Source organism: Raphanus sativus, chromosome 4 (assembly GCF_000801105.2).
Source record: "Raphanus sativus cultivar WK10039 chromosome 4, ASM80110v3, whole genome shotgun sequence".
Lineage (NCBI taxonomy): Eukaryota > Viridiplantae > Streptophyta > Magnoliopsida > Brassicales > Brassicaceae > Raphanus > Raphanus sativus.
Window position 1 is genome coordinate 33,963,481 of NC_079514.1, and position 21,758 is coordinate 33,985,238.

At 31.8% G+C, this 21,758-nt stretch overlaps 4 protein-coding genes across 4 annotated transcripts; 1 reads left to right on the forward strand and 3 right to left on the reverse strand.

The window, feature by feature from the left end:
- Positions 1–393: 393 nt before the first annotated feature.
- LOC108834689 (uncharacterized) lies at positions 394–1,221 on the forward strand. Its single transcript, XM_018608014.2, has one exon. It carries the CDS (start codon positions 472–474, stop codon positions 964–966), a length of 495 nt encoding a protein of 164 aa, XP_018463516.1. The 5' UTR covers positions 394–471; the 3' UTR covers positions 967–1,221.
- A 14,387-nt stretch (positions 1,222–15,608) lies between these two features.
- On the reverse strand, positions 15,609–18,651 carry LOC108829909 (uncharacterized). Its single transcript, XM_018603503.2, has 6 exons — positions 18,313–18,651; positions 18,058–18,227; positions 17,671–17,944; positions 17,414–17,533; positions 16,067–16,110; positions 15,609–15,928 (listed from the first exon to the last, which is right to left on the reverse strand). Exons 1-6 carry the CDS (start codon positions 18,615–18,617, stop codon positions 15,774–15,776), a joined length of 1,068 nt encoding a protein of 355 aa, XP_018459005.2. The 5' UTR covers positions 18,618–18,651; the 3' UTR covers positions 15,609–15,773.
- Positions 18,652–18,754: 103 nt separating this feature from the next.
- Positions 18,755–20,045, reverse strand: LOC130511720 (uncharacterized). The gene is made up of 4 exons (XM_057009174.1): positions 19,886–20,045; positions 19,462–19,798; positions 19,273–19,379; positions 18,755–19,190 (listed from the first exon to the last, which is right to left on the reverse strand). Exons 1-3 carry the CDS (start codon positions 20,043–20,045, stop codon positions 19,343–19,345), a joined length of 534 nt encoding a protein of 177 aa, XP_056865154.1. The 3' UTR covers positions 18,755–19,190; positions 19,273–19,342.
- A 113-nt stretch (positions 20,046–20,158) lies between these two features.
- On the reverse strand, positions 20,159–20,855 carry LOC108829912 (NAC domain-containing protein 96). Its single transcript, XM_057009175.1, has one exon. It carries the CDS (start codon positions 20,780–20,782, stop codon positions 20,309–20,311), a length of 474 nt encoding a protein of 157 aa, XP_056865155.1. The 5' UTR covers positions 20,783–20,855; the 3' UTR covers positions 20,159–20,308.
- Positions 20,856–21,758: the final 903 nt, after the last annotated feature.

Here is a 21,758-nt window from a genome sequence, read left to right on the forward strand (position 1 = left end):
GAGATTCAATATAACTATTCAATTTATCCACGAGTCGTTATATTTCACTCGAAGTGACGTAATTATCCCATTCACACCCATATATACATCTCAAAATTTAATAGTCAATTTTATCTTTGATAAATAAGTCTAGTAACGGAATTATGAGAACCATCGTACGTAAAACTTATAAATGAGCTTGATTAATAAACACAGTCCCAGAACTAGTAATTAAACCCTAAAAGGAAGGGTAAATTAATCTACAGAACAAGCTGTCATCCTCCCAACTTACTTGCACAGCCTGTCGTTGCCCCCACTGGTCGTTCAAACTTCAAACTTCAATATCAATAAACATAATCGCATAACACCAAAAACTTACGTGGCACGTCTTGTTAATATATATGCACACACAATAACACATTTCTCTTCATCCTCTCCAAACTATTCATCTTCGCCAGAAACCGAGTCGACTCAGTGAGTCAGTCAACCCAAATGGGTATATGCATGTCGTACGAGTCGACACAGGTGGCCACGGCGAAGCTGATCTTGCAAGACGGAAGGATGATGGAGTTCACGACTCCGGTCAAAGTGGGTTACGTTCTGCAGAAGCATCCCATGTGTTTTATCTGTAACTCCGATGATATGGATTTTGACGACGCCGTGTCCGCCATTAGCGCCGACGAGGAGCTTCAGCTTGGACATCTTTACTTCGCTTTACCTCTCGGTTCGCTTCATCGGTCTCTTAAAGCGGAGGAGATGGCTGCATTGGCTGTTAAAGCTAGCTCTGCTCTTATGAGAAGCGGTGGTTCTTGCGGCCGAGATAAATGCCGGTGTCGCCGGAAATGTGTTTCTCCGGTTATCTTCTCTGCCCGGAGAGTTGCGGCGGCGGGATCTAACGGTCAGACGAGGAATGGGAAAAGACGCGGCGGTGGTGGTGGTAGCGGAAGGAGGAAGTATGAGGTCAAGTTGAGTAAGATAGAAGAGTGAAGGGTAGATTGGGGTTTAAGTTATTATTAGGGGTTAATTTGTGAATATATAGTTATTAAGGGGTTGCAAAAATTGCATTTTAAAACGTGGGAAAAGTGATTGTACTTGGTTTACAATCATGTGATTGGATGATTTACGTCCATAATTTCAGAAAATTCCAAAAAAACGCATTATTATTATTTTTCTTAAACAGCCTCCTCGTCTTGGATAAAAGTTGCAATTCTATCATAACTGTTTTTGGAATGTTAGATTTTTGGCTCAACAATAATAGTGTTGATTCTTCAGGAAAAGATATAGTTATATGTGCGATGTAAGACTTTTATAATGTTAATACAATGTGCATCTGGATTGATTTTACTGATCATTACAAAGAAAGATTACAATCCCGACATCCTTGAATATAAAAGAAAAGTACTAAAAATATGAGAACTGTATTGTGAAGAGTCTGATTCATCTATTTTATTAAAACAGAAACATTCGGTTGGACCTAACATTTATTTTGTAAGTTTTTAAATTAAATACACTTTTATATTTTATAGTTAAACCTACATTAAATCACTAATATTCATTTTTTTATACTACTATTCATGTTTCCAAACAATATACTTATTTCTTTATACTACTATCAATGTTTCCAAACAATATATTTTTATACTACTATCAATGTTTCCAAACAATATATTTTTATAAAATAACTAATATTTTTAGTAATTAATCTTAGTTATTAATTTTTGTTATTTTATATCTATCATTTTCTCTTTAAAATTTTGTAGAAACGTCATAATTCATAAATTACAAAATAATGAACTTTAAAATTTGGATTATAAGATTACAAATTATGAAACTATTACAATTTAAATCAAATCAGATTACATATCGGTCATCCATCAGTTCAATCGGTTAGTCTCGGATTTTTATGATTTTTTTAATATGAATATTTTTAAAATCTAAATTGAATTGTCAGATCTTCGGAATAACCGGTATAATCACAATCAGGTTGGATTTAAAAACACTGATTTAAATGCAAAAATATTTTAAATACACTTTTTAAAAATTACTAAAATGTTTGTTAAGTTATTAATGAAATTTTTCATCGTAAAATATTCCGCGCTTCCAAAGCGCGGATCAAGATCTATTTCTATTGTTGTTTGTTTTGCACCTTTTGATCGGTTTGATATGCTTGTTTTGTTCGAACCACAATTGTCCGTTCAATCGGTTTGTTTATCAACGCATGTTCCTATGTTCCCATGTTACCATTAGAACCCCAAGTTTAATTGGATGATCCCTATCATTGTAATTAAGATGGGTATAGTGTAAACTAAGTGGCCCACAAATTTATGGATAGATAGACCATGTGACTGATCTCTTAACTAGTATGATGATTGGAAGGTAAACTAAACCAAACCATTTTTTAACAGAATACATCATGGATTAAACACCAAAACTAACAACGGAATTTGTAAAAGAATGCCATTTTTTTCAATTTAACATTTTAAAGGTTGGCATTTGGCATATAAACTGAGATTTTAATGATATAACCTTTCAAGCATCAACATATTGGTTTCTTCATAGGATTATTTGTGAAATAACCAAAAAAAAAGAAAAATTAGTTTTGTAGAAATAGGGTAGAGAGATATAAGAAGAGAAAAGAGACGAGATATAAGAAGAGAAATAGGGTTGACAAAAAAAAAGATATAAGAAGAGAAAAGAGACGAGAAAGTGTGAAATTGGTTAATTAGTTAATTTTGGAATTTTGTTTAGTTATTAGGTGCAAATTTCATTTTCTCAAATAACTTATTTTATAAAATACCATATATTTGAAGAACGGAAACAAAATTGGATCCCAACTTTATTATTCGAACCAAACTGAAAACTTAAACACAAACTAAGATTTGTAAATACTCTAACAAATCTTATATATCTAGAACATAAAAAATCGAAAGTAAAAAAAAAAACTGAACCGAAAACAGAACACCTAAAGCTGCACTCACCATTTCATCAACATATCAACCGTGTTATTTTATTGCTGCAAGTTGCAACTTTTTCTTATCAATTTACACTCTTGAGATATCGCCTAAAGAACTGCCGAAAACACCACATCAATGTTAGATGTTTTTTTTTAATCTGAAACATTATCTCTCTTTCAATAAAATCATCAAAAATATAATATCAGATTACATAAATGATATGAAGCTGCAATGTTTCTCAACAAAAACCTAGTTAAAATATTTTTATTTTGGTTTACATTAGATGGCATTCCCCAAGTTGAGTCATTTTATCCCTCATTCAACTAACTTTAGTTTAATTTTCAATGATAAAGAAAAGATATGGCAAGGGTTTTATCATTGCAATTTTTCAAAAATATTGTAAAATTATTGTGGTGGTGAGATTTTTTTTTTTAATTTGTATTTCTTAGTTGAGGATTTTTTTTCATTAAAACTTTTGTTGAAAGTTTTAAAATGAATATTCTGATCCTGGAGGAGTTTACTCATTATAATCTCTGATCAATATGATATGGTAAAGAATTTAGTGAATACTTGGTGATAACAAATAGTGAAATATAATCCAAAACTTGTCAACCCTATTGCCAAAAACTTGATTATACATTTTTATTCCAAGATTAAGATGAAAATTAGATATACATATACATATATTTACTATTTTCTTGTATTACACAATATTAATCAAGCAAGTTGACATAATGATTTTTCAAACAAAAAAAAGTTGACATAATGATTTTCTGATTACGTAATATATTATAAAATTGGATAAAATCTATTAATTTTACACAATTAATAGAGATCAAAATTGAGACAAATATAAATTTTGGAACTTTATTAAAATTGTGTATAAATTCTCTTAAATAAGCTTGAGAATCCTAAGACGTTAAAAATCCTAGTAGAAACGTATCATATCAGTGTATATACTAATTTCTTTTGGTGTATGGCATTTCTATACTAACGCTAGTAAGTTTGTTTCAAAAAAAAAAGTTTGTTTCAAAATCCCTTAATTTTCAGTTACTTAGATAACATGACCTAATCCTTCTACGATTTCGTGTAATGTCTACGATACTCGGATACTCGCGATCTAATTCTAAAACTTTACACAAAAAAGTTCAGAGAAAGTCCGCATTTTCACGGTTGTAAATCTATACTATTAAAGCAGATGCATGTTTATGAATTTACCTCTAAAATTTTTAAGTAATTATAAAAATTGCCTATATTTTTTTTCAGCATTATTTACAACCAATCAAAAGTCATTATTTTGCAATTATATTAAAGAATATTTGATATAATCAAATTCTTAGCCTTTTTGAAAATTTTATTTTTTAAATGTTTGCACCATATCTTTCCAAAAAATATTTCACATTATTAATTATTTGAAAGCATTTATTAACTGAAACCTCAAAATAAAATCAAGTTAAAATAACCAATGATTAAATCAACAAAATCATAATACGGGTATGAATTATCCCAAATCCTTAAAAAATAGTTTCATTTAAAATAAAAATTAAGTCACATAAACTAAATTTAATAAAATTATAGAAAATGTTTTGAAACGCACAAATGAATTTTTCAATACAAGAGTGTTGAAGAAATAAAATATTTTATTTAAATTAAAAAAATAGTGTAAAATAAGTTTAACTTCGGTTTAAATAAATACAATCATATTACGGATTATAATTATTTAGATTCTTTAAAAATTTAGTCATATTTAAAATAACAAAAATAATTCATATAAGTAAATTTAAAATAATTTTCATAAAAAATTAAAATATATAATTTTTCAGAAATCATAATTTTTATTACGTAAAATAAATTTACAACAAAAAAATATAAAGGGCAGGTCAAAAATCTAGTAGTGCAATGAAAGATCACGTAGATTCAACCATTTGACTTAAAGTGACCCTACACTCTATGTGGTTAGGTCTGAAACGCATCACCCGACTTGGTCCCGTCTGATGCATTACGACAAAGTCGATTTCATGAGATTACGATGACATCTTAATTTATTTTTAGTTACAGGCTTTCAGCTTTTGGTTTCGGTTTGGATTTTGGTTTGTTTTAGTAGGAAAAAAATTTGAACTCGAAAATATTCTTATTTAGGTATTGTTGAGTCCGACGAAAAGCTTCCAACTCGATTTTGGTTTTAGTTTTCTAATTAATAAAATCAGTCGATTTGTATATATAATTTTGGTTCGGTTCAACCAATTTGGTTTGGTCTGATTACGATATTTTTGGTCCACTTGTATATCTAATATCTATGAGAAGTGAAATGCTGGAAAATGATGAAGGGAAAAACAAAAGGGAGTGGGTGTAATAAGTTTGGAACAAGACTTTAATGAGACGGTACGTGCGGTGCCTAACCATCAGGGCCTACTTTTAAAAGCCCACTTCTTCTTTTGTTTTTTAGCATATGATAGAAATATAAAATTGGTTAATTTTAAGGGAAATTGCAATCTCTACCCACCACTTATCACTTAATTAGCTCAATACCCTAACTCCCCCCCTATGATACTTTTTTCTACAGAGATAAACTTGTCACATCATGTGTACTTACTTAATTTCACAATTCTTTTAGAGTTTTCAGCAAATTGACTCTAATTTTAAATGTGTAGGATATAGATATTATATTATCACATTATAATTTATTTTACCACACTATAATTGAAGGAGTAGCAAATACATTTTTATATAGGGAGCACTTTAAAGTGTATTATTTGGAGAGAAAAAGTGTATTGTCACATAACATAACCCAAACAACATGAAAAGAAAGAAAGGAAAAACAAAAGAAATTTAGCAGAAATTAAAGATAAAGAAAAAGAGTTTTTGACCAAAAAGAAAAAGAAAAGAAAAAGAGTTTACCTTCATAAAGCTATCCACAAAGTTTTTATTGAAAGCTATCCCGCGACTAAGACCATCCCCATCAAGGGTTCATGGAAAGGTTCACACACTTCCCAAAAAAAAAATTATTAAAATAATGAACAGTGACGAACTTTGGGAGTTGGGGTTCGTCTGGATGAACCCGGGTCGTCACGAGTTCGCCACGTAGTGATTTTTTAGTGGTCCGTTTTTCTTTTTTGTAAAAAATGGAAAAAATAAAAGAAAATGAAAAAAAAATAAAGTTGTGAATCCCATGGGGGGTTCACTTTTGCTGATGCTCTAAAAGAGCTTTTGAGTTTGTTAACGCTTTATAGTATGATAACAATGGTGAATAGTTTCAAGAGTACATTAGATTCAGGGAAACACTATTTTACTCTTTCTATCACTTAAAAATATCATTTAACATTTTTATAGTTACAAAAGAGAGTATTATTTTAGAATTTCAATGTAAATTATACTTATTTCAATTCATTATTGTAAACTGCACCTATTTTATAAATAATTTTATTATCTTAAATATTATTGGTAAAATAAATATAATTACTAAAAACATAAATGTATTTAATTTATTTTATAAATATGTGTTAAAATGTCAAATTAACAATTTTTAAGAAATGGAAAGAGTAACATTAGTGGTATTCAGCCATGTTCAAGATTATGATAAGTGTAACGCGTGTGATGTGCATAATGTCAAAACAACTAATCGAAAACCAAGCGTAAATTAGTTAATTATATAAATGTATAGAGTATTAGAGACAAATGTCTTATATTGGAAGTTGAAATTAGAAGTTGAAAGGGATCTTAAATAAGTATATAAGATATATGAATGAATCCACTTATCATCAATTGGTTTTATGTTAGAAGTACATCTAAAAAGTTTTATTTTAAATAAAATAAATCCAAACAGTATTAAAAAAGTAAAAGAGTTTTACCAGAAAAATAAAGATAAAAAATAAATAGATTTTACATTCACAATGCTATCTACCAAAATTTTCTTTGAAAGTTTGCATATAATATCTCAGAATCAAGCTTTTGAGTTTGTTTATGATTTATAGCATGATAAATAAGAACGGTGAATAATTTCAAATGTGCATTAGATTCATGGGGAGTGGAATAAAGAATATTTTCTAACTTTAATGGTGTTCAGTGAGGCATTAGTTCACTTTCATTTCAGTTTTTTTCTTGGCTTTTCAATATTTTTATTTAAACATATTGATTGTTATTTAAAATTTATTCGCTGGATGGTTGAATTTTGAAAGTTATTATATAACATAAATCCATCTAAGATGCTTTATTTTTCATAACATAAACCCAAACAGTATAAAGAAAAAGAAAAAGTAAGAGAGTTTTATCAGAAAATTAAAGATAAAAAATAAATATATTTTACATTCACAACGCTATCTACCAAAGTTTTCCTTGAAAGTTTGAATATAATATCCCACAACCAAAAAAAACTTTTGAGTTTGTTTATGATTTATAGTATGATAAATAAGAACGGTGAATAATTTCAAATGTGCATTAGATTCATGGGGAGTGGAATAAAGAATATTTTCTAACTTGTATGGTTTCAGTGAGGCATTAGTTCACTTTCATTTCAGTTGTTTTTGGTTTTTCAATATTTTTATTTAAACGAATTGATTGTTATTTAAAATTTATTCGCTAGGTGGTTGAATTTTGAAAGTTATTATATAAACAAAAAAAATATTGCACTTGATCTTTAATTATTTGATGTTTTAGAGATTTGTAATCGTTTAAATGTTTAATAACCTTTTGTAAGATTTATTAACTTTTATTTCTCGTATATTATATTTCATTGTCCATGTCAGCTTTCTTAGATACCATGAATATTTGGTATATGTCAACTTCGATCGGTCGAATCCAGTACACTACCTTTAAGAATGGATTCCAAAAGGTTAGCCTAGACCTTTTGAAATTTTGAAACATCAACATCCACTACAATGTATGACATTAGGTATAACACAAAAATGAGAGAGTACCGCATAGGTCTGTAAAACAGAAAGGGGCGAATTAGTAAAGTTGCAATATCAACACAAACACTAGAGATCTGTGCTCTTGAGTACTTATCTTGTTAAATTGATCTTTGATTGTATTTGTATAACACAAAAATGCATGTGTGTTGTATACGTAATCCTTCATCTATATATATATATATATATATCCTATCTATTCTTATGAATTTTGTTTGTATATAAGCACACAACCATGAAAATATTTGGCGAAGGCAAACCATAACCATGATGATAATTCGATAATACACACAATGGTAATATACCCATTCCTCGAGAGCTATAGAAAGATTAACAAAATCCAGCAGGAACAATTGGCAAAAATACAAGAATACTAACGAAAAAGGGAAATTTTATACCTGCCCAGAAGCTCTGGCTACATGTTCCCTCATGATCAGCACTTCCAATGTATAAAATGAAGAATCCGGAATCTTCTATTTAGCCACGCTCAGAATATCAAGTATTCTTATAGCCTCATCAACTCCTTCCAAGAATCTATAATTTTCATCAATCTCAGAGCAAGCTTAAGTTCTCTTCCATACTTCCAAGAATCTATAATTTTCATCAATCTCACTGGTTGTTGTCGTTTACGTTCATAAAGCTATATCCCCCAAGTTTTTATCGAAAGTTTGCATAATATGCCACAACTAGAAAAGCTTTTGTGTTTGTTTATGCTTTATAGTATGATAACAATGGTGAATAGTTTCAAATGTACATTAGATTCATGGGAGTGACAAAGAGTGTTTAATCCAGTAAAACCGAAATAGAAAAATAGTTTGAATTTGGTAGAGTACCAATATACAATGGATGTCATTTCTAAGAAACTACGGTATATGGATATGGTTTGGTATATAAACCAATTAAACCGTATAAAACCGATCAATTAAATTATAATGGTATAATTATATGTAAATTATATAATATATAATAATATACATAATATATTTTATTGATATGATCATCATACTTAAAATGTTGATTTTAATAATTTAATATTTTATTTTAAGTTCAATTTTTTTTATCAAACTAAACAAAACATAATTGTTACTTTTTTAAGTTATTTTTTTAGTAAAATTAAATAAAACATAATTGTTACTTTTTTTGTTGATAAATATGTGTGCTAATATATAGTTATTTAATAGTATTATGGATAACTAATATTTCTAATTTTTATTCTATAAAACTATTCAAGATCTCTAACACTTCAAACAAGACAGCAAATGTGTAAACCTTCTCTACTTACCGCTGGATCAGAATTGTTGCCTGAGCAAAGGGCCAAGTATAAGAGATCTAGAGGCTCAGAATGGTCGAAGGAATATTCTTGATGCTCATCTCCGTTCTGAACAGTACGATGTTCAAAAATGGAGTGGGTCCGTGTTAGTTGATTTCAAGTAACTCACTCTATTCTCTACAACGCAACCCCATTAAAGATCTGAAACGGCTAAGAAAAAAAAAACCTTATTAGCAAACGCCAAAAGTCATACTATCGCTCGGTAAGCAAAAGACGGACAATGTAAGAAATAACCAACAAACAATATATTGTTGGGATTCAGTGAGCCCATATCCAGTTCTGTATTGTCTGATTATTATGATACTGTCTATTTTGGATTTTAGAGACCGGTCCGCATGAATATACTTTTGCACTCCTATCCAAAAGGCTTCGTACTAATCAAAGTTAGACATCTATTTATCTAATTATATATTAGACTTTCTTTATCTAATTCTCCAATGTGGAACTTGAATTGACATCTCTCATATATTGCACCTCATCATCAACCTACAAACAGCTATATATATTCTTAAAACAATGGTCAATAAAAACCGGTCGGAGCTACACGTTTCACGTTTCACTGGTTCTTAATGCATGCACTGATCAATATGTTTGTTATCGGTCGGACACAAACAATGCTGATGGTACAGAAATAGATCTTGGTTATGTGAGCAATGCCTAACCACACCTTAGAGAAGCGTAGGGGATGGTATGGTAGAGAATTAAACGCTCTCTTACTCAAACATCTAATGTACGGATGAGAAAAGGTCAACTCTGTCGTCGCATTAAGTTAGCCTGCATCTAAGGCGGCTAGGAGAATCTGATTCTTTCTCAACCAAACACGGGACTTTTCAACCTGTTAACCAAGGAGAAACACCGAGGTTCATGTGTTGTTGACAAGTCTAGACGTTTTCCTCTGAGAGTGGATTTAGGTGAGCTCGAGATCTCCTCTGGGTGAGTGAACACAGCTGTTAACAGTAATGTCCAATTATTCTGATTATACAATACAAGTATTTAAAACTATTTAAGTGATTTCTTGTAAAATTGTATATTTACAATGTCTTATTTCAACTTTCAAGTGTCCAGAGAATCTTCATTCTACAGATTATACGTGAGATGTAGGAGATGTTTGGAAGACAAAAAACACATACACATATATCTTCTTCTATGTTTACGACCTTACTTGAACAGGATATATCTTCTTCTATGTTAAATTCTTGACTTTTTGGTCTGCTGATGTTTATATGGTCGTTCGTAATATCACGCCGTATGTCTTTTCAAATGATCAACACTTGATTTTCTTTGTTATCCTATTATTTTTTCCTCTCGAGTCAATGGAAAATACTTATTCACCCATGAATTAAATGCATGTTCTACGTTTGATATACAAAATTCTAAAATAAAACATAACACACAATAAAAGAGTTTTATTATTGACATGAAAACCTTATAGTAAAACACTAGATGATGACATGCGCCTTGCGCAGGGTGAATGTACTAAAAGAGATTATAAATTCTAATCTATAAATACTGAAAGGGTAAAAGAAAAATGGCATATTATACATAGTTTAGGTTAGCAGAAATAATGTTTGATATACATATTAATGCAAAGAAAAATAATTTGGGATTGTATTTTTACTGAAGTTTTCAATAAAAAGTTTTATTGGAATATTCGAGTAACCATAATATTATTATAATTGACAAAAAATAATTATATTATTATCGAAGTTGTATCGTTATATTTTATTAAAATTATATAGGCTCCGGAATATATAAAAATAGTAAAAGAACAAAAATAAATTGAAGTAAATAATATTAGGTTGGAAATATAAAAAAAAAGAAATAAATAATATGAATTTTGAAATTTAGTGGGTTGAATAGACTCATATTTGTAAAAGAGACCCATTACTGAATATTAATATCTATTATGACTTAAAATACATATGATTTTTTTTTAATTTATCTTTTATTTTTAAAAGTGAGTTTTTACTAAAAAAGTGTAGAGAAAACACAATATAAGGGGTTACATTTTGGTATTAAAATGATATTCTTCTTAAACTTTATCAGAAAAAAATATATTGATTTCCATGTTTTTTAATGTCTATCATTATTTATGTTAATTTCGTAATAAAAAATTACATGACAAAAATTAAGGATTTGCAAGTAGAAGTAAAATAGCAGAAATGTAACTAAATTATTTTTTAAACTGCTTCTCTTTTAATAATAAGAGGATAATAAGAAGTAACAACTGTGCCGAACTTGTAAAGGTAAACACTTTCACTTCCATGTCTTAAGCTAGATTTCCATATGCAGCACACTTAATTTCTAAGAACCTGTTATTATTTGAATATAGTCAAGTATTTAGTATGTTCCTTTATAACTTTAAAAAGTTAACAAAAAATGAGAACATATCGTATAATGATTTAAGAAAACTCCATTCTCTGTTGTTCAATTAGTTCAATATCTCTTACACCTACCAAAGCCCTGTAGAGGTCTTACCACAATTTACAAACATTGTAACATCAGTTTAAAATAAAAAAAATATAGAAAAAAGTCTAGTGAGCAGACTTAGCTATTCGAATTATGTATAGTAATAGAGAAGACTGACTTAACATACTGATAGAGAACTTAGGAGGAACTAAACCACGTAGGATGTCAGGAAAGTTTGAAAAAACAACAAAAGGCAACATCAAATGGCAATATGTGCTTCGTTCAAACAACAGTCCACGTAGAATGTTAGGAAAGTAGCCGTCGCCTTTTGGGTCTTTTTTTTAGGTTGCAACGTTTATAGGTTTCTGGTAGTTTGTGCTTCTTATTGGCTGAGATCAAAGTGTTTATATGGTACTCCTAAGCCGTGATGCAAAAGCTAAATATAAAAATGAGAAAATTTCGGCTTAAATGATTCATTATTCACTCTTGCATTATAGGAAACTTTCATTTAGTCAATAATAATATCTATCGAGGATGCAATTAGATCGTTACGATACATCCCACATTTACTTTAGCTCATGAATAAAAATGAACAAAACTTAGGTTCACCCCCTAGGGTGAACCTTTACATTCATTCATCAATAAGATTTAGTTATTTAAGATTTGATATCTTTCAAAAAAGGAAACTAAATAATAAGAATTTAGTGAAATAAAATTATGTTTTTAGATAAATAAAAAATAGTAGTAATTATAGAAAAAAGTTTTTTTGTTTAATATTAATAAATTTATCGATAAATACTAAACCCTAAACCCTAAACCCAAAATTTTAAATACTAAACCCTAGACCCTCGGGGAAAACCAGAACCCCTGGGGAAAGTCTGAACCCCTGGGGAATTTCTGAACCCTTGGGAAAAGCCTGAACCCTTGGAAAAATCCTATACCCTAAACCCATAAATTTAAACCAAACCCTAAATCATAAACTAAATCCTAAACCTTAAAACCCTAAATCATGACCTCTAATAGTAAACTCGAAATCCTAAATTTCAAAATGATTTATGGTTTAGGATTAAGGATTTAGGATTTAATATTAGTCCAGGAGTTTAGGGTTTAGGGTTTCGTGTTTAGAATTTAGGGTTTAATATTATGGTTTAGTATTTAGGGTTTAGGATTTAGTTTATGATTTAGGGTTTGGTTTAAATTTAAGGGTCTAGGATATAAGATTTGCCCAAGGGTTGAGGCTTTTCCCAAGGGTTTAGGGTTTAGTATTTATAATTTAGGGTTTAGGGTTTAGTATTTGTTGACAGATTTATCAATATTAAATAATTTTTTTTTTTGATAATTACTACTATTTTTTATTTATCTAAAAACATAATTTTATTTCATTAAATTCTTATTATTTAGTTTCTTTTTTTAAAAGATATCAAATCTTAAATAACTAAATCCTATTGCTGGGTGAATGTAGAGATTCACCCTAGGGGGTGAACCTAAGTTTTGTTCAATAAAAATAGATGAAATGGGAACCAAGTTTTGTCCTTATTGTTGACTTTTCTTTTACTGTGAAACTAACGAATCCCCTATAATGCGTGATCATTATTGTTCCTTTTGCATTCCTTTTATTTAAATTTTTGAATATTTCAAATTAAGAGAAAATTAATTACATATCGGGTCAAGTATGTAACCAATTCTTTTACATTTATACAGGTTCCTTTTTTTTCCCTTTCATATACGAATCATATGTATATCATATCCCGTAGATCATGGATGACTGTCCTCCGATCCGTATTAATTTAGTGGGGATCTCAATACGTTATACCATATCAATTATCTAAAGTTACGGAAATTGAATGATTGAACTAAAAATTCCTGGCTTATATTCGAAATCCGAAAATATGTGGTCTGTTCATGTATGATCAATTACCCCAACGCAAAACCTTATGATATCAATAAATACACATATTAAAAAAAACAATTCTGTTAAAATACGGTAATACAATATGTTTAAAATAGGTATTTATATCACGGATCTGTCTTAGAAATCCGTATATTCTTAGAGATCTCCTTGTATTACGATAATAATCATGATATAAAATAAAGTTGGACTATATTCAAATTCGATATTATAAATGATATTGTATTTTGTTGTATAACTCGTATTAAAAAACATATTGGAAATTTTTGAATTATGCTAATGTAGATGGTAATAAGAAAATTATATCAGTTTGACAAAAAAAAATTATATCAATTTTTTTTCCCATACGATGAGTGCAAATGACAACTTCATCTTTACAGAATTGGATTCAAATCTGTGTATGGGAAGGAGATGACAATATATTGATAAATGGGGAAAAATATAAAAGGGAGATCGAGATAAGGAAACATATATAAAACTATGGTATAATATTATATGAGGAATAAATAAGGCCTTGCGTGCGAGTGGCAATTCGCGTAATTTCCTAGAGTTAGCGATGGTTTTTTTAACATTTGCCTGAGAAGGCCTACCTACTTGCCACGTATCCAATAATGGCATTTCTGTTAATATTTTACCTTGTTAAGGTTTTTTTTCAAAATTGTTTCTATTTTAATAGTAAGGGGATAAAATTTAATGGTTAAACCATTTTTGCTTAGGTACGAGAAATATATGGTACTATGATATTTAAATGGGTAAAGGATTCAAAAATAAGTCTGGAGTACATATTGTTTTAGCTAATAATCAATAAACAACAATCCAAAAAAATCAAGTCTATGCATTTACCGAAATAATATAACTGCTAATCAAAAATAGTAAAATAATAAAGAGTAACCAACAGCTGCATATAATATTCTTAAAAGTAAATATAAAACAAATAAGGAAAGCTACTTGTTGCTTAATTTGAAAAAAAAAATCGACTTAGAAAGGTAAAGCAAGTCAGTATTTTTTTACCGACTTAGAAAGATAAAGCTGTGAGGCTTCTCAGACACTTCATTCGACAATGAAAGGCTAGAGTTCGAATCAACCATAGTTAATTTCAAATCATCTTTCGGTAGCCTGCATTAGTTACTAAAAATGCTCAGAGTTCTCAAACTTCATAAAAAACCACAATCAAATCGGATTTTGGTAACTTACAGATGAAAAATCAACCATAGTTAATTGCAAGATCCTTAGTCTTTCGTTGATCTTGGATTCTTAGTCTTTCGCCGAAAACCTGTTATTTAGAAAGGTGAAGCTCAAAGTAATATACTTAAAAGTTAAAAAAAAAACTGTGAATTAAAAAAAACCTGTGAATTCGAAAGATAAAGCTCCACTACGATTCATGTCTCTCGCTTGAAAATGCTACGGTTAAAACCCTGAAAACCATTAGACGGATATGTTTCAGACAATAAAAAGGAGCAACATGTAAACGAATTATAAGGCAATAAAAGTAAATGGAAACCTTATATAATCACACTTACATTTGCTCTACACGACTTGTTTTGTTCGGAATGATCACTATCATTATATATAGGTTTATATCTTGGGCACGAAGTTTTTTTTCCGATGCAATTAATACCCAATATTTTTTGACTCATAATTGCCAATCCTAGAATGACAGCATAATTACCTATTTTGAAAATGAATGAATGATAAAATGAATGATTGTTTAATTATTATGGACGGATCATAAATGACAATCATAGTAGTTACCAAAATCGACACCAAATTAAAGTCGCTCAAGAAAGGTTGCTATATATGTACACACGAAACTAAACACAATAAATTAAAGGCATTTAATTAATACACGAAATTAAATGCAGTAAATTAAGGTTGCTATAAACGGATGCATCAGAAATTGAATGCGAATAAATTGGTTATGTTCGATGATGAGAGTATATTATATAAGTCGATTATTCACATGTATCACAATGACATTCATATGTAATTATTCTAGTGAATTGAGGGTGAGTATATAAATGGGCTGAGAATGAATATGGTGCCGACACGTCAGCATGACACACCCGTAAATAACTTACAAACTAAAGGTTACTCTTTAAAAATACTTCTCGATTAATAAGAAGGGGATTACAAAGTTCATTCAACAAAACATTACATATATTTACGAATCTTTTTTCTTAGTTTGACATGGATTCTTATTATAATTGAGTGGTTGATAATAGCCGAAAATAATAACACAAAAGGGTTGGTAATAACACAAAGATAGAGCTGAATGTTCCTTTAGTTAACTAAGGGAAGTACGTGGTAGTAGAAATAGCCTCCAATTGGACTTCAACGATCAACGCGTCATTCACAAGGAAACCCTTTGACGAATCTCTGAGATCATCGAAAGAGATAAGGTTCACGATACCCCAAGAATAGGTTCTTCCGTACCAATTCCTTACTGTTAAAAAAAAAATCCGGAAGATTACAAGAAATTAGCACTCATTAGTCATATTGTAAAATGTGTTCATAGCGAAGAATGTGTATATATAAATATAAATATAAATATAAATATAAGTATGTCTATATATCCGCTTACGTTCCGATTCGCGGTTACTGAGTTTGCGTTGGTTAAGAACTCGAAACTTGACTCGAACATTTTTTTTTTTGACAAGTATGTGAATTTCATTATCAAGATAATGACACTGGGGATACAAATAGTTTTTGCAAGCAAAGCCTACTGCATCAATGGATGCTAATTAAAGCAGAGGTCAAAACAAAGCCCCAAAAAAAGCTAAAAAAGACTTTGCAAGACAAACAAGGTTTAATCTAACCCATGGGGCTAAGACTAAAGCTTAACTAAAACGAAATTCCTAACAGCTATGAAATTCCAGTAGAACAACACTGAGCCTTGTCGACGGTACCTGCAACAAGAGTGATGATCAACAGAGCAGAACAGCCGGAGAACAATACGAGGACCCGCATATTGTCCCGAAGGCGACTTCAAACTAGCAACAGGCGAAGCAGGGGTGACTAGGTCCTGGTCCGGCCATCACATAAAGAAGTCCACTCCAGACGCTGGTGACTCCAGAAGCTAGCAAGTCGGCACCTTGTGAGTCCAAAACCGAGGAAGAGAAGCGCACAGGTAAGCGCGAGTTGTGACTAGGGGAAACAAGCGGAGGTTCGAGCTCCTGACTCCGGTCCCTTCACCCCTAGACGACACTAAAAAAATCACGCTTCATAACTAAGGGAGAGGCATGGAGCACAACGAACAACTTCTTTCTGGAAGGTAAATAAACAGAGGAGCCGGAGCTCCCATCTACAGTCTGCGTAAAAACGCCGAACAGCTAAGCTGAAAGGAAAAATCGACCAGAGAAGTCCCAGGCGAGAACCTCAACTCGTCATTTCATCTGAGATCCGGGGATCCAGACGGGAAGTTCTACGAGAGCCACCATCAAGGGAGAGAGAGGAGCCGTGAGGAAGCATAGCAACCATCAGAGTACACGCCAGACGAGCAGAGGCAGCGACGCTAAGCACACCGGCGAACACTCCGAGCCAAATCTGACCCAGATCTAGCAAACGGATCTCAGATCTACCTCCAAAGATGGCACTTCCTGAGTTAATCCGACCATCCTCCACCTCGCCAGCACTCCAGAGAAACCGAGCACACACCCGAGCTTCCGATTTGAACCGCCGAGTCCGGCCGCAACCCGACCGTAAACCAGAGATACTTAAGCAAAGAGGAGGGGGACATGCCGTTTAGCACCAGGAGAAGAGGTTGAGAGGAACTAGAGGATGGAGGTGGCGACCGACGGCCAGAGAAGCACCGCCGGTCACCGGAGCGAAGAACACAAAGAAATCTACGAGTGAAAGTTTGTTTCGGGAAGAAAGAGAAGAGAGAATCCTTTCTCTCACCTCTCTCTTTGAAAAAATATTGATTCTTCTCAACTTGACTCGAACATAAATGTACTCATATGCTCTTCTTTGATTTGTAGAAAGTTGAAGAAACAATGAAACGTATTTTCCGCTTCCGGAGCCAGAACCAGTTGGAACCATTCTTAAGTTCCTGATCATCACATATGGGATACGTTTTGTTACTACCACAAGTGTATAGTATATAAAACAATAACTCAATTTTTGTTCTTAATAATATGCATGAAGTCAGTTATGAATAGTGGTGACACAAAGATGATGTGGACTCACCATTTTTTTCCTCCAAGAGAGAACACAGATGAGTAAGCATCTTTGACCAACGTGGAGAAGTTCTCAATTCTCCAGGTGAATTTATCAGAACTACTGCTGATTGAGAAAGTTTCTGATTCTTCAAAGGGAGTAGGAACGGTCACATCAACACCAAACTCACAGTGTTCTCCATCGTAAAGGTAACCATTTTTCGGGTCTTTGAAGGTATCAACGGGGAGGACCTGAGAGAATCCCCACATCGTGTTGAAGGCATTGAATCGCCACACATCCGTATCTACAATGAACACAAAAAATATATATAGATATGTAACTTTATATATAACGTTTGGTGTTTCAAAGTTTTTTCTTTTGCTTTCTTTTTTTAAACAAAAAAATTAGCAGAAAAACCTTGGATGGTAAAATATTTCCTCTCCTTCCTGTTGAAGATGTAAAACCTGAGATCCGCGTAAACCTCTTGATGTGCAGAATCGAAACCTGACTTGTCTATTTCTACGTAAAGAGAAACGTAACCTGCACCACCATCCTTTGTGTTCCCATTAAGGTACACATGGAGAATCCTGTGATGATCCAAATCAATGAATTTTTTAGTATATATAAGATTTGATTAAAGGTTAACAAAATATGAAAATTACTCTTACTTACCAATTGTATCCACCAACCGTGAAAGGACGAGTTTCAAATTTGTCTATAACGTTTGTCTCAATCTTGTAAGAATAGGTTGATGGACGAAGATTTCTCATACCTGTTACCGTCTTCGAATGAGAGACATTATAGTGACGCGATGAGAACTCATGATGTTTTTGTACGTAAGGCACTTCTTTTAGATCTGTATTGAAGTCATCGGGGATTTGTCGTATCAAGGATTGTGAAGACACATATGTGATAAAGAGACAAAGAAAGAGATATGTAAGAGAGATAGAGATGGTGTTTCTGTAGTGATTTTTCATGTTTTTCTGTGGATGGAGTGTACATTGCAGTGACACTCAGAGATATTTAAAGACTTTTTTTAGAGTTGAGATATACTTTAGGATTGCTCACATGTGGATGAGAATTTGTTGCCACTGTATTTGCAACGGAAAAATTAAAATTTGAGATATCATTTTGGACATAACTAACGTGGTTTCATTTAACTCTCAAGTTGTTGTTGTTGCACGGCACTGGCTGTCTGAAAGTTACGAACTTTAATTCTATTTGTCATTTATCGTATTATTTCTTTTTTCCGCAAAGCCACGTTAACGGAGAATAAAACGATAATGTAGTTTTTTTTTTGGGTTAAACCTTAAATATTGTTTTTAGGGAATTTTGCTAAAATAAGCTAAAATTTGAGGTTAAATGCAAACATAACTCCGTTTTCTGTCAACAATATTTTGCCAAAAAATTTCACCATGTTAAGCAGAGTCCAAAACGTTCAGTATCATTCTTGAAGCGGACCAAGAAAAGTGTGTTGATAATATTTTTACCTTGGAGAGCAGTAAAAACCGTTTTCCGTTGTTCTGTGGAATCCCATTAGCAGGAAACGTCTGGAATGGTGAAAACCAAGTATAAGTAACAACAAACACGGAGGTAAGCGATCAAAAGGACTGGAGAGATAAAGCCACGTACGTGCATGACAAGTGCGTTATGTAAGTTAATCCAAAATGCTAGTTTCTCTTGATGAGTCAGCTTTCTCGGATCAACACTCTCCAGACTCCAGCTGCTTGATCATCAAGCTGCATAAGTATAATAAACCAATGAATACTATTAGCATCAATCAACACTGAGGTGAAGCAATGCTATTGCTAAAGGCTTGACCTGAAGTTTCGATTCATCAAGTCAAGGTCACGTCCTCTCCTATGGTTTCTGTGAATGTGTGCCATTGAGCTATAAGGTCCGCTCAAGTCGAACTGATCATCAAAAGCAGAGTTTTTCCGGAAGCTTGGACTCCACATATCATACTGTTCTTGAGGTGAAAACTCAGCTTGCGGACGATGGAGATGAGCTTGGGGATGAGAAGGAGCTTGGAGTATATAGATGATGCACACTTCACCATTTCCTCTGATAGCTTGTTTGGTGTCATGAATAGGTGGTCTGATATCTTTGTTCCCATGTGTTCCGCAAGGCTTGCAGTGTTTGATCCACTGTGTATGTACTGTTGCATCAAAAGTGAGCTATTAATTATTACACGCTTTGTTTTAACTCTAATGATGTAATAATGATAAGAGAGTGTGAGAGTTACTTGTGGTGGAGAGATTCGGTTTGTTGAAGGTGGAACGTTGGTTAAGAGTGGAGTGGCAACGGCGAACACATGAATCATTGTCCTCTTCCTCGTAAAGATTTAATATAAGAAGATGACATTCTTGAACCATCTCCATCAATCTAGTGGTAATCACTAACATCAAGCGTGAGATAGAGAGGCAAATCCTAATCACTATTATTATTATTCACACTTAACACCCCTAGCTTGATGATATATGACAAAGAAACAAACAAAAACTTTAGCAAGAAATCATCTTAGCTAAATCGATTTATAGAGATTAAGAAAAGACATATTTATTAAATGTGAAAGTAGTAGTCTAGTCTCACAAAAAAAAATAAAAAAGATGCTAAAGACCAAACTGGGTCAAAATAGAATAATACTTAACAACAAAGTCAGTCAAAGTCAAAGGTGGGGGTAACAAGTAATCTTGCAGAGAACATGACGGGTTTTAACGGGGTTGCCGAATTTGTCACAGAGACGATACTCTCGCATGAACCAATTGCTAAGGACCATAGGAGCTTCTTTATCGTTCTTGTTCCTGAAGCAATATCTGAATCTCATGGCTCCCCCAATTAATTCACCCGAATCCTCAGACATGATCCGGTAACGACCTTCGACGGGGATCCACGATCCCTCGCAATCAACTCCTTCTGCCCACAGATATTTCCAATCCCGTTTCCCCAAGTACAACCACTCGTTAGGGTTTAGGATCGGATCTGTTGGTTGCGGAAGCAGCCACGGCTCTCGTTTGTACACATCCTCCTCCATGTTGTCTACGATGTATCTCGGGTTTGCTGTTGCTGCCCCGTTCACCTTTGGTCTCAGATAACCTTCTACGATGTCTTCGTCTGAGATGCGACATCTAACCTCTGCCATTGTAGTGTCACCAAATTTTTTCTTTCTTTTTAGCTAAACCCACTTCCATTCGCATTTATATAGACACTAGACTATGCCGACATTTAAAAAAAAAAGGAAAGTCATCTGATTCGGCGTACGGGTCAGGTTTAAAATCATTGAAAAAGGCCAATACAAATTAATTAACAAGGAATCACGTTTCCTTTTCCTTTTTTTTTTTCTTTTTTTCCTTTTCAAGATAAATAAATAAAAAGGAGAATTGGAAAAAAAAAAACACTCTCAACTTTTATTTTTTCTTTAGGATTTTTGATATTTTAATCATTTTAAGCATGTTTTACCTTTGTGTCATGGAAAAAATCGTAAACTTAATTTTGAAAAAAAAAATGAAAACTATCGAAAACATAATTATGACTATATATATATTTAATTTTCTTTTTTAAAAAATAGTAGAATCATATTTATTTTATGTTATAGCTGTGGATAAAATACTCATTCTGGCAATTTACTTAGTCTAGAAATCGAATACTAATTATTATGCATAAATCTATTTTGGGTAAAAGATGCAAACAAATTTTTTTATACATTCTATTTTAGTTAGAATTCATTAGGTTTGCTTGATTACAATTAATAACCACAAATCTACAATATATATTTCTTTGTTTATGTGTTATAATTTGTTGGCCTTTTATATTATATTTAGCTTACAAAAGAATAGATTTTTTTACCTACTTTACAGTGTTCTACATAATGTAGAATACATATTACAATATTACAGCCAAATCACGAAAATATAAAGACTTTTATATTTTTGGTTAAAAAGTATAGAATATATTTTTTGGTTAAAACCATTCGTCTGTGGTCAAGTGGTTAAAGATGTTCCGTAAATCCTTAAGAGATCATACCAAATTTCTACACACGTGGTCACTGGAACTTTTACATTCTCTCTTCGATGCATGATTTACCATTTTTTCATATTTTCGGTTAATATATTTCCTAA

What these genes read in the sequence shown, in the direction of transcription:
- LOC108834689 (XM_018608014.2), top strand. Translation starts at nt 472, where the DNA reads ATGGGTATATGCATGTCGTACGAGTCGACACAGGTGGCCACGGCGAAG.
- LOC130511720 (XM_057009174.1), bottom strand. Translation starts at nt 20,045, where the DNA reads ATGTTAGTGATTACCACTAGATTGATGGAGATGGTTCAAGAATGTCAT. An exon ending in ACCGAATCTCTCCACCACAA is followed by an intron (nt 19,799 to 19,885) that starts GTAACTCTCACA and finishes TTGATGCAACAG; the next exon opens with TACATACACAGTGGATCAAA. An exon ending in TTGATGAATCGAAACTTCAG is followed by an intron (nt 19,380 to 19,461) that starts GTCAAGCCTTTA and finishes ATACTTATGCAG; the next exon opens with CTTGATGATCAAGCAGCTGG.
- LOC108829909 (XM_018603503.2), bottom strand. Translation starts at nt 18,617, where the DNA reads ATGAAAAATCACTACAGAAACACCATCTCTATCTCTCTTACATATCTC. An exon ending in ACGGTTGGTGGATACAATTG is followed by an intron (nt 18,228 to 18,312) that starts GTAAGTAAGAGT and finishes GGATCATCACAG; the next exon opens with GATTCTCCATGTGTACCTTA. An exon ending in TCTCTTGGAGGAAAAAAATG is followed by an intron (nt 17,534 to 17,670) that starts GTGAGTCCACAT and finishes TGTGATGATCAG; the next exon opens with GAACTTAAGAATGGTTCCAA.
- LOC108829912 (XM_057009175.1), bottom strand. Translation starts at nt 20,782, where the DNA reads ATGGCAGAGGTTAGATGTCGCATCTCAGACGAAGACATCGTAGAAGGT.